At 33.1% G+C, this 12,966-nt stretch overlaps 1 protein-coding gene and 1 long non-coding RNA gene across 2 annotated transcripts; both read left to right on the top strand.

The window, feature by feature from the left end:
* The first annotated feature begins 8,968 nt into the window (after window positions 1–8,968).
* On the top strand, window positions 8,969–10,362 carry LOC132720530 (uncharacterized). Its single transcript, XM_060704686.1, has 2 exons — window positions 8,969–9,174; window positions 9,931–10,362. Exons 1-2 carry the CDS (start codon window positions 8,992–8,994, stop codon window positions 10,231–10,233), a joined length of 486 nt encoding a protein of 161 aa, XP_060560669.1. The 5' UTR covers window positions 8,969–8,991; the 3' UTR covers window positions 10,234–10,362.
* Window positions 10,363–10,491: 129 nt separating this feature from the next.
* LOC132720529 (uncharacterized) lies at window positions 10,492–12,662 on the top strand. The gene is made up of 3 exons (XR_009624359.1): window positions 10,492–10,706; window positions 11,007–12,273; window positions 12,620–12,662. It is a non-coding gene; the product is annotated as an uncharacterized LOC132720529 (long non-coding RNA).
* Window positions 12,663–12,966: the final 304 nt, after the last annotated feature.

The following is a 12,966-nucleotide window of genomic DNA, read 5'->3' as shown; positions in this document are numbered from 1 at the left end:
TCTGGCAAAACTTATCAAATGTTTCAAAAGCCAAAGCTATACAGAACGTATTATTGGAATAACAAATACAACTTATTTTGAAATTGCAATTTGAATCTGTAAATACTATGCAGACCTCTTCCTCGTTTTGTTACTTTTATGTACAGGAGCTTTACAAGGACATCAATATTATTGTGTTTTATTCTTAATAACCATATGGTTCATTCAAATGACATTGTCGGATGTTTCAATGAGGGTAACAATGGGTCTCATATCTGGCTTATGTTATTTCGAGTTTATAATCATAACCCATGTATTGAACAAAAGAGACATTCAATAAAAACATGACATATGATTTAGTTCATATGAATTTATGTTCGTTCGATTGGGCTGGAAGCTATAAGGTTATTGGAGCTCTCGAATCCGTCTCTGGAACCAAACAGTACTAAGCAATAGGTGCAAAGTTTCTTGCTCACAGAAACAACGACTTGATCTTGATAGTCATTTTGTATTGAGAAAAACATGGGTCTATCATCGTAGATTTTAATTCATTTTGACCATTTAGTCTTTTTGTGTTAATACAAAAAATGTGTTATTGTGATCTATTTTAATTGAATATTTACAGTGAAAGATCATGTGCAAACTGATAAATTGTCGGCCTCCACTGTTACAAATTGATTGCTTTTTACCCTAGGCATCCCTTTATACCCGGCTTGCAATCAACAATTTGTTCAAACTGACATGCAATCGCCGCAGAAAATCATACTGTTTCGCATTTGAAAATATACAAGTTTGATGTTTTTGGACACTCTCCTTTGGCGAATGGCAGAGGAAACCCTATCAAGGACTCAGATGAGGCATGGTGGGACTAGATGTACCCTTTGATGTAGGTCTGAAATGTCAGATCATTCGCTCAACTAAATACTTTTCTAGAATAATCATTTAAATTGTGCAAAATGGTCTGAAGGCAAATAAAAAACCAGTAACTTAAATCTTAAAACTTAACTTTCTTTCTTTCATATTTTTGTGTGTGTCGCTGTTGATTGATGTAAGAATTTAATATTTTAATGTTTCATTCTTTAGGACGGACCTCAGTGGAGCTCCTTTAAATAACAATATTTGTATTTGTATATAAAAAGTTTTAATTAGTAGCTCTATGATGAACATATTGTTCAATAAACAAACAATAATTCACGTTATAAAACCTTACAAGTACAGAAAGTGAATATCCATTTTAATAACACAATGACATGACACCAGTTTTGCGTTCACTTGCAGTTTTATTTCTCTGTATTTTTGTTTTTGTTATTTTTCTGCCTTAATCTTGGGATGTTGTTTCATTCAGAATTAATACCCTTTTCACTTAATAATGAGAAATAAAAATGACAATTATGTGCTTACATTGCTTATGGAAAAAAACTATGGTTTTATAATTTCTGCCTCAAAAATAATAAGTTATAACACAGTCATTTTATCGCATGTTTAGATGAAATCTTTATAAAAACATTTAAATCGTTATTCAGAAATGTATTGCTGATCACTTATTTTTCTGGCAAGCCCTGCCAGGCGGTATTTGAACCTACAGCAGTTTAAGGCAAGTGGCGGTATCTGAATCTACGAAGACAACGACCTTAAATATTTGGTCACTGACGCCCTCAATTGGTTTTGAAATAGGTTTATTAACTGGATATGAATTCAAACTTTTGTACAAGCTGTTTTTCATTCAGCTTTGAAAATATATAATTCGTATATGTGATTTCCATGCTGATTAGATACTGCATCATTTCTTCTTAAAAGCAATGTAATGCACAAAGCTCTAGCCCAAGAAATATGGCCTTAAGATCCTGTGATTTGTTATGTCTCTATATAAAGAATCATATTTTTGGCGTGTAAAAATCACCATTTTCTGGTACCAACCTGTGTGATCAATATGGCTTTTATATTCCACGTGGCATGGTCGTTTTATCGGACCGGAGATTTGTTCTTTCTCTATAAAAAGTGTTATATTTTTTGGAAAAGTCACCTTTTTCTGTTGCCAACCATTTTGGCCACACTCTTTTGGCGAATTACAGTTGAAACCCTATTGACATGATGAAACTTGAATCGCTTTAAAAAGTGCTTTTAATAGAAATGTTATATCACTTATTTTGCTTTATAAATAATGCAACAGACTTCAGCGACATGTTTATGCCTTTTTTGAAAAGATGTTTTGTACATTAAAATATGTTAACATTCAAGCATTGGGCGTGAGATGTTTATTTTAAAGGCGTGTTTTTCCCAGTCTACATAATCATATGTGTATTGATGTTTCAATGAATAGGACTCCCTCTAAAAGCAGTTATTCAATGTTTAATTCACGCGTTGATACTCACATGCAAACAAACATCTGGATAAAATAAAAACAATTAAAATTGGTTGTGTTGAAACTATTCATTATTCTCATATCTTCATTTGCTTTATGAGAGTGTGGACAAAGTAACACCAAGAAAAAGGATGAAGCTTTTGGGATGCTTATCGGTAAACATTTTAAATACTTTCTTCTTGTAGAGTAAAAGGATACTGATATAAATCTACAACATTGTTAATATAAGGAGTAATCCAATGCCAGGAAAAGAATACATTACACCATTCAAATAAAAAAAGACATGATCAATTGATTTTGTTTTGCTATAGACAAAGTCGTTGCATTATACTTTTATTTCAGGTTTTAATACTAATACTTTTACAAGATGTGGATGCAATTTATGCTAGAAACGCACATTGTTAATATAAAGTGTAATCCAATGCAAGGAAAAGAATACATTAAATCGTTCAAATAAAAATACATGATCAATTGAATCTATTTTGCTGTAGACAAAGTCGTTGTATTATACTTTGATTTCAGGTTTTAATACTAACACTTTTATACAATGCGGATGCAGATTATGCTAGAAACGCAATATCAAATTGGAATTGTCTAGGTAACTCTAAAGTAAGTACAAACTACAAGAGTTACAAGTTTTGTTCTACTACATCTTCACTTGGTATTTATCTGATTAAAATAATAAGATTTTGGAAATGTTTTTGTATCTATGAGCATGTCGAATGTCATATTTTATGTAAAAAATAAGATGGCGAATATCTTTTGGCACTCTAATTTCACTGTTTAACTACTGGTTAGAAAAAATATTTGAAGGTTCTATTTTAATAAATAACATTTATCAGATGAAACGTTTCAGTCTTGCATAAATAGTTTTTTTTTGTAACATTTTCACTAACTTTACGATTAACTGCAGTCCATTTTTAAAATTTTTGTACTCTTATAGCATTTCGATATGATTAAAGGAAGATATCGATATCATTGTATTGCTAAATTTCTAAGCCAAAAAAAATTTCTTCTATCAACCCAGTAGAATATATATTAAGAATCCCTCGCTTTCGTAAACCTCTGAGACATTTATTATTTTTGAAATGTTGCTAAAATTGTTTATTGATTTTTCCAGAATTGTCAACGTAATGAAACATTAATTGTATAGACACATGTTTCCAATGTGAGTATATAGCGTAAACAATGTATACGAAGTTTGATCATATTTGTTTAAAGCAGCATGTCCCCATGCTCAATGCAAATTTTCATGAAAACTTTGAAAATATATTTAAAAGTAAATATTTTGAAGCGAACAAAAAAAAAAAGTTGTTTGCACATTGCATCTGGAACTTGCAATTCACAATAAATAACTAAAAGAGGTCAAAATATGCAAAATTAGCCCTAACTGTTTTAGTCACTTAGTAAAGATATGGTGATAAATAATTTACTACCTTAAAATCTGAGTACATTTTTTTTCTTGAAATATTTGGCTAATCTGGAAGCATGCAGCTTTAAGCTCTTGTGTGAGGAAAGATTTTAAGTTTCTTTGAACAACTCTAGATGCACGGATTTTATGTAAAGAAACGGGGCTCAAACTAACGATTTAACATTATCTATTCAAGCTCGAATAAAACTTTTCTTTTCCAATTTCTGGAATTTGCCAGAACCAATTTTTGGAGAGACATGTCCGTGACCAAAATAGGACTCGAACCAAGGATCTTTGCCGGATCACTAGGCTATCTTTCCTTAAATCAGTATAACATTTCAAGTAATAATTGATTGTTTACGAGTTATTTAGTTATTAATTGTTATTATGTTCGCTTTGCTTGGTAAATAAGCAGCAGTTTTCAAAATATAAATTTTACATGATTTTGTACTATAATAATAGATATACTCGTTGATGAGGCAATAAGCAAAATGATCTTTATATAAATATATAGGTCCATGTGAACATGGGTTGTGCATGTATGATACCTCACCGCCATATAATGTTGAAGATCGAAACGACCCGTCTATACTGACATGTGTTTGTGACCCAGGATGGACAGGACAATTATGTGACCAAAGTAAATAATTACAAGTCTTTATAGTTTATGGAAAAAAAAAACTATTTGTATTTCATGAAAATTCGTTTATAAACGAGTTTTGGAATATCTGACATGTATGTTTTGTCGTGTAAGATTATTTTTGCAACATAGATTTCAATGGATGTGCATTTGGAACAGATTGCTGCGATGTAAATCACACAATTGCATTAACATTCAAGGAATGTTAATAGCATAAAGTTGAAATTTGTCATTCTTAAGTTGTGGTCACAACTTATAACCTTGAGGCCACAATTAAATAAATTGCAGCACCGACTTATTATTAAATTTTGGCCACAATTTAAAATATTAAGGAATTTCATGCAATGTATTACATGTATCTAATTTAGTGATGTATCATTAAGCATGCTAATTTTAATAGGGTGTGGCCTTGAGACCTCAATATATTTAACTGAGGTCACAATTTAATATGTTGCGTCAAGAAAATTTTAAAAAAGGTATTGCAAATGTCACCTGTTAGCCGACCGTCGTATAGTCGGGATAAATAATATTTATAGACCAATCCACTTTAACAACTAATGTTGTATCGAATAATGAGAAACTTTGACTTGCGTTAATAATCCTTTTCAAATGTGAAAATAATTAAGATATTTTGAATGTTTTTAGATAAATGTAAGGCAACATGGCGGATGATATTTGAACATGATTCAAAGGGCAATGTTCTAGCTGGCAGTAAGTCGGATTTAAAGAACGCTATAAGAAAGGTTTGACTTCTTTAGTTTTGACATACAAATCAAAATTAATTATAATTCTATTTTCTTTTCTCTTCTTGCATTAGTACAGTTGATATTTTAACATTGTTTACATAAAATAAAATACAAAACTCCACGATACCGTATCAATGAACTGATAAAATTGCATCTACATTGTATATATATGAGTTGTATTCATTTATAGTACCAGTAAAGTAAAAAAATCTGAAAACAAAGTGATCCCTCGGAAGCATTAATCACAACAAAATTACATGAAAATTGCAGACTCGGTTTGATTGAGTCTGTACATGAGGGATAATGAAAAAGTGCAACATCCCTCACGCCCCCTAGCACCGGCTTGAGCGGTACTTAATTTTTAACACTTAATATAGCTGGCATCAATGATCCCGAAGGACCAGAAAAATATAACAACACTGAAGTGAAGTACGGGGCAACTTTTTATAGCTGCCACACGGCACTTGACACCTGCTGTTGTGAAGTATAAAAATCTGAAAACAAAGTGATCCCTCGGAAGCATTAATCACAACAAAATTACATAAGAATTGCAGACTCGGTTTGATTGAGTCTGTACATGAGGGATAATGAAAAAGTGCAACATCCCTCAAGACCTCTAGCACCGGCTTGAGCGGTACTTAATTTTCATCACTTAAAAGGGCTGGAGTCAATATCCCGAAGGACCAGAAAAATATAACAACACTGAAGTGAAGTACGGGGCAACTTTTTACAGCTGTCACACGGCACTTGACACCTGCTGTTGTGAAGTATAAAAATCTGAAAACAAAGTGATCCCTCGGAAGCATTAATCACAACAAAATTACATAAGAATTGCAGACTCGGTTTGATTGAGTCTGTACATGAGGGATAATGAATAAGTGCAACATCCCTCACGCCCCCTAGCACCGGCTTGAGCGGTACTCAATTCTCAACACTTAATATAGCTGGCATCAATGATCCCGAAGGACCAGAAAAATATAACAACACTGAAGTGAAGTACGGGGCAACTTTTTACAGCTGCCACACGGCACTTGACACCTGCTGTTGTGAAGTATAAAAATCTGAAAACTAAGTGATCCCTCGGAAGCATTAATCACAACAAAATTACATAAGAATTGCAGACTCGGTTTGATTGAGTCTGTACATGAGGGATAATGAATAAGTGCAACATCCCTCACGCCCCCTAGCAGACATACTGACCCAGCATTATATGCTAACTGACGTAGTATTTAATCATCATATAAGTACAAATATGCATATACATTCTCAAAACTTCCAAAATGTTATCGATCTCATAAAATGTAGATGATACTAAAAAGACCATTTAACTTTTATAAAGGAAAAGCAGATGACAATGCAATTACCATTTTTTAACTGTTTATGTTATGTAAATTATTTCAATATGAGAAATAGCCCTACAAAATATATATATGCTTTTAATTTTAGGGTGCTGAGATTAAAATCTTACGAGAAGGTAATGTCGTAAGTGCGACCACCACTACTACTATGATTGTAGCAGACGATATTTGTGGACAGTTTTTTCATCACATATCCAACGGGTCGTGGGAAACTTTCCAGGTCAATCATTAATGCTCTTCGAGATTTACAAATCACACTTTTAGCTTAATTTTAATGTTGATGAAACTTTAATTGCTGCTTCAACCAATTATATTTTCAAACTGATTATGAAGTTTTAATAATGTTTCATGGATCGGAACATTAAATAATTTTGTATCTAAATAAGCATGTATTGGAAGACTGAACAATTACCATTACTAATCAAGAATGCATTAGAAGAGTGAATTATAATTTCAAATCATAGACCATGTAATGAATGAGTAAATATTATTATTATTATTATTTTATAAATTTCAAGCCATCTCAGAAAGACGCAAACTTGTGGTTTGGAACTTTTTGTACCACATGAGATGCTTCAACGTCAGGTTATGTTGAACACCACACAGATTCAGTTGACAGTCAGTCAAGTTTTAGAGTTAAGTGGTTCGCCAGGTAGTTACTTAAACCATCTTTCTCAATTCAAAAGTTTGCTTTTGCGCTAAATGTTATACATATTTTCATTTCAAAGTTTATATTTTTTGCGCTAAATGATTTAGATTTTTTCATTTCCAAAAACTTTACCTTAAACATGCAAGTACTTGTATTAAAATATTTTCGAAAATTCTGAAACATATACATTAGCAAATGGTATTACGATAATTAAGAACACGAACAATTCTCTGTAACATAGTCGTATGAATATTATACTGCATTGGCGTTAGAATCTTCCAGCGTTCTGGTGGTAAAAAGGCGTTTTTCCGAAAAAAGACAACTGCAGAAATTCTTTTTTTTTAAATCAGTCCTTCAACCAATAAATTTTACGTCACCAATAAATAGCAAAATTTGATTAACAAGTGGAATAAATTGATAACGTATGCGTTAATCATGGATGTACTAAATACTCATGCATTTATTCATTTAATTAAAATAAGAATCTAAAATGTCTACAATATTATGTGTATATAAGACTCAAATGCAGTAACATTTACGAACTACAATATTCTTGATGAGAAATTTCAAATACCAATATAAATTGCTTTAATTACAAAAGAAACAAATCAATGTAATTCTTCATTTTGATATTGTAATGGTATTGTAATTTTTAATAAATACTGAACACAGGGAGGTAGAAGACAAACATATGACTGACATCCCAGCAACTGGATATGATATCAATGCACAAATACACGCTGTTAAACAAAGTGGTTATGATGTGACAGTTAGACAAGAATCGCCTAATGAGGAAGAATATTTCAGAGTAGATAACCTAGAGATTTCGTCAGATGACAAAAACATTGTCGCCCAAACAGTGTGGAACCTTGTCAACGAAAAATCCAATACTGTGGTCAAAATTTCGGTAAACACATTTCCTGTTAAAAAAAACATTTTCTAAAAGGTTAAAAGTGTTACACTTTATTAAATCTCTACAACAAACTATCGATTGTTTTGTTTGTTTAAAACTAAGAACGAGCTATATGATATCGGTTTGTATACTTTTAAGTTCTGCTTTCAATATTTGATATCTAGCAATAATTTACGTTTCAAACTCATTCAAATTGAAAGATGCAAATATATATACTTTAAATACTTTCTCACTTCTAGACACCGAATAAATGGTTGTTTACAAACTTATGTAATTTTGTTGTGATTAATGCTTCCGAGGGATCACTTTGTTTCCAGAATTTTGTACTTCACAACAGCAGGTGTCAAGTGCCGTGTGGCAGCTGTAAAAAGTTGCCTCGTACTTCACTTCAGTGTTGTTATATTTTCTGGTCCTTCGGGATCATTGATGCCAGCACTATTAAGTGTTGAGAATTGAGTACCGCTCAAGCCGGTGCTAGGGGGCGTGAGGGATGTTGCACTTATTCATTATCTCTCATGTACAGACTCAATCAAACCGAGTCTGCAATTCTTATGTAATTTTGTTGTGATTAATGCTTCCGAGGAATCACTTTGTTTCCAGAATTTTGCTTCTAACGGACTGGTCGAATTTAGCGAATATGTGGTAGGAGGAACTACAAGGACCTCAATCGACTTGAGCAAACGTGAAACAAAATGGTATTTTGATCCATGTTGGCAGTTCGTGTATTCCCATGATAAGAATGGAATACCTACAGGAGGATCAACACTCCAACTGATTAATGCAGTTAAAGGTGGACATCGTGTGAAAGTAATGATCAATAACATACTATCTCAAGCTACTAATGTAATCGTAAATAAAAACGTGATTACTGCATTTCTACCAAATATGCTTAAAAAGACAAGCAATATCAATATCAAAGCAATAAGGGATTGGATGTTGGTAAATACAAATGGTAAAGTACAGACAGCTAATTACTTCATTGACGAGGGGCAAGTTTCATTGTTAAGCTGGGCTACCGATATGAAGTGTGACCGTCGAGAATGGAATACGGTACTTGATGTTGGACCTATTTCTGTAAACATTGGTTCCAAAGATCAGCTTGCGAATGATATTAAGGTAATAGGGTTTTGGTCATTCTTTGATGAAAACATATGCTAGAAAAATCGAAATACATATAATAGTAATACTAACAAATCTTTAATCAAATAAATGTGTATAATGCTTGTTAAATGAGTACGAAAAATCGACAAAATAGAAGATCTATCATTATTATATGTTTAAAATGACACCTTAAAACATTTTTATCTATGTATTATCTTTGAGCAAGAATCATGTTTGCCTAATCTACTCACGGTATGGGAAAAACTAAAATAATTGGTTGAGATTTAGTGTTGAATTTTGGCGACGCCGGTGAGCGGCGTCGTCTCTTATTCGGCCTATGGAAGGAGCTGTTATTATTATCAGTTAATGTCATGTTGTGTTAATTAGTTTTATTTTGATTCGTAAAAATCAAGTAAACGAATATGTTGTAACATTTTTATTGAATAACTTTATGTAAAAAGCATGTGCATTGTGATATTATTTTCACGAAATTGCAGGCTCAGTTTAACAGCTTGTCCCTTAGCTTTATTGGCAATACTAAAACCCGGATTTCGAATATCGTTGTGGTCTACATTGATGCCGTATTCTTTTTCATTCATTTATATATTTTCAAAATTTTCCTACAAGAAGAGCGTTCACCTGCAAATGAGTATTAGGATAGGTAATGGAACTATTGTAAACGATTATCCTATTTATGTTATCCACATTACGTTTATCTATTGCACAGAATGATTGTTTTTTATTTAATTTGTAAGGACAAACTTCTTTCAGGATGGTGCAGATGTACGATATGCCTGGATAAGTTCTACTGGGGAGTATACTTTAATTGAAGCCGACAACATAGAATTTAATGGTTCTAAATCCGACTTCGGTGCACAGCATATACGTTCCATACTTCTTAAACCAAACGGAAACGAATACAAGTTTGATGTCACATTAAATAAGCTCACCTGGTTGTATACAATAACAACTAACTCTGGCGTGGTGGGAAGCAGTAGGTGGGCTATTGATGACCATCTTTCACGAGGAACGACATCTGCTAACACTAGGGTGGTGTGGTTTGTCGCCAAATAATTAGTTTCGAAATGATTTGCTTTAAAAAAGCACTCATTAAATTGACTTTTATTTTAATATAATGATTGATTATGCACCTTTTATAAACAAATGTATATATGGGTTTTGCTTCACATATAGCATTATAAACATCTAATGACTGTTTTTTTTGTTGTTGTTTTTTTGTTGTTGTTTTTTTTTTTTCGTTTTTTTTTAAGTAATATGATCTTGAAATATCGTAGATAAATACTTATTTGCTTATGTTACTCTTTGAAAATAAAGCTGTTTACTTTATGTTTTTATTTGACAACATGCTAATTTCCCTTTATCCCACCACAAACAAGAATGGAATGTTTGAGTGTCTAGAGTGCCGTACAAGTCACCATATTCCGAGTATAGAGACCGAAGATTGGGCAGATTGGTTCCCTGTCGACGCCTTCTGTGTCATACAGTTACAGACCCTAGCCAGGTTCCAGGACTCACAAGTTTGCGAGGTAAACTGATATAAACTATATGACAAATATCACTGATAATATTTAATTGCTTTTTTATTCAAATTGATTTTAAAAGAAAATATAGATTCAAATAAAAAAAATTAAATGATATATCAAAATTAACAGAAAACGTCTTTGTTAATAACAAAAGATAGCCATAATTTCTTCCAGAATGCATTGTCTTAATTTCGTAAATATTTTTCTTTCCTCCTTTTATACTAATGTTAATGTATATTTTAAAAAGTTAATAAAGCTTCAAATTACACATAGACTACAACCATGTTAATTCATTTACTTCAGGTACATGAAGATAAATTCAAGGAGTATTAATAGCTTTCATCACCGCGACTTATTCTGCCCCGACTGTATCATAGCAAAGCACACAGTAGCCCCATGTTGCGCTAGAAGCAACCGTGATGCCACTACTGAAGTCAAAAAACATATAAACGACTTACTTGGTCAGCTTAGATTACAGGAAGAACACGCTATAAGAATTGGCAACTCAAATGTTGCGGCCGCTCATACCAATGATTTACTGCAGAAGGTATGGGAAGCCGACCATCTGGTAGACAGATTTCACAAACAAATGAAGAAAAAGATACAAGACACAAGAGTGCAGATCGAGAATGCAACAAAAAATCAAACCTCCAGATAAAGATCATTTAAAAACCACTCAATCCCTTATTTCGCAGACCAAAAAGTTGGTGGATGATAAATTGAAGGCAGTCAATGTTAAAACGCAGGAAGGTCAGCACGATTTGTTACGTCTTTGGAAACCATTACAAGATCAAGTTGACCATTTTCAAACTGTCCTCACTGCAGTCGAAAAGCGGCCATTTTGTGTGAATGTTCAAACTGATGATCAGTTCATAGAGCTGGTGAATTTAAATCTTGATCCAATTGTGGTCGTCAATGAGAGCGCTCAATGGACTCCGCTCAATCCTACAACGGTCCGAAGAGTCCCAAGTGGGAGTTCATTTAATTCTAGACGATTTCATAGTATGAGGGAGAAGGAGAAAAGTGTAAAGCTTAATGATAAGTACAGTGCCCATGTATCTCTACGTTCAAATGATATAAGCACAAGTTTTCCTAGATCAAGAGCAAGTTACCGCACCGTCTCTATACACAATCAAGCCATCGAATCGGCAGTGACTCCTCGACAATCAAGCCAATATCCAATTCCTGTGAAATAGAAAATACAAGAGAGAAACCCAACAATTTTACCTAAGTTGACGGCGGGAAGTCTTACTGCTGGCCAAACGTCGAAGATATTCAACATCAGGTCACTAAGTCTTAAGGGAATCAGTCAACAGTCCATATTTGAGTTTCCATGCGAAGATATCGTCGTATTAGCTAACAATATAATAACTTTAACTGAAAGAGCTGTTCGGAAGTTTTCCCTCAGGTATCAGTTCTTGCAGAGTATGGCATTGCGCGCGCCTATAAAGTTGTGTTATACACGTGACGAATCTAACAACATACTCGTGCTCGACAACAGTTGTGGTGTATCGTTGATTTCTACACATCCACGTCTTCAGCTCCTTTACAGAATTGAGACGGATCGAGCGTAAGTGAATATTTAATCAAAGTTGAAATTAATTTATTTGCGGTCCATGTAAAAATGTTTTCATCAAAGGCACATGCAAGAACGCTGAACCTTCAATTTATTACAGGTCTAATCTAGCATGCGAGAGGAGTTGATTTATTGTAAATCTAACAGTTCCATGTAATAATAATACTATATAACATGAAGGTTTGTCTTAACTTGCTTACAAATAGAATGAAAACTTTTTATGTAAAAACTATTATTTTCAAATTTTTTTTCATTCGAAATTCTTATTATCAAACATTACAAGAAGGTTATTTACAATTAGTTTTCATTGATCTGCTGAATCTCATACTCGCATTTAAAGGTATACAGGAATGTGTCACATGAGAACAACAATGACCGAGTACGTATGGAACAGAGAGGACTGCATCGACGTCATGGTCGTGACGTATGAGAAGTTACAAGTCACGTACGGCCTCATCGAGGAAATAACGCTAACACCAGCAAAGGTATGGGAGACTATATTAAGCACATGCATTGTTAATATCCGTAACTTTAGCCTACTTTTGGTCTTTATATTCGAAAAAGAACTATTGACAAATGATTGTTTATTTGTTCATTTTAACTGAAACGTTCATAACACGTGTAAGCAAAACCACTGTGACAGTAAATTTCCATTACTTTCTCAGCATCTCTGCGTTCGAATCTCGC

This window comes from Ruditapes philippinarum, unplaced genomic scaffold, assembly GCF_026571515.1.
Source record: "Ruditapes philippinarum isolate M1 unplaced genomic scaffold, ASM2657151v2 ctg3571_1_1_1_1, whole genome shotgun sequence".
NCBI lineage: Eukaryota > Metazoa > Mollusca > Bivalvia > Venerida > Veneridae > Ruditapes > Ruditapes philippinarum.
Note: the sequence above shows the minus strand (reverse complement) of the source record. Positions and strands in the feature narration are given on the sequence as shown.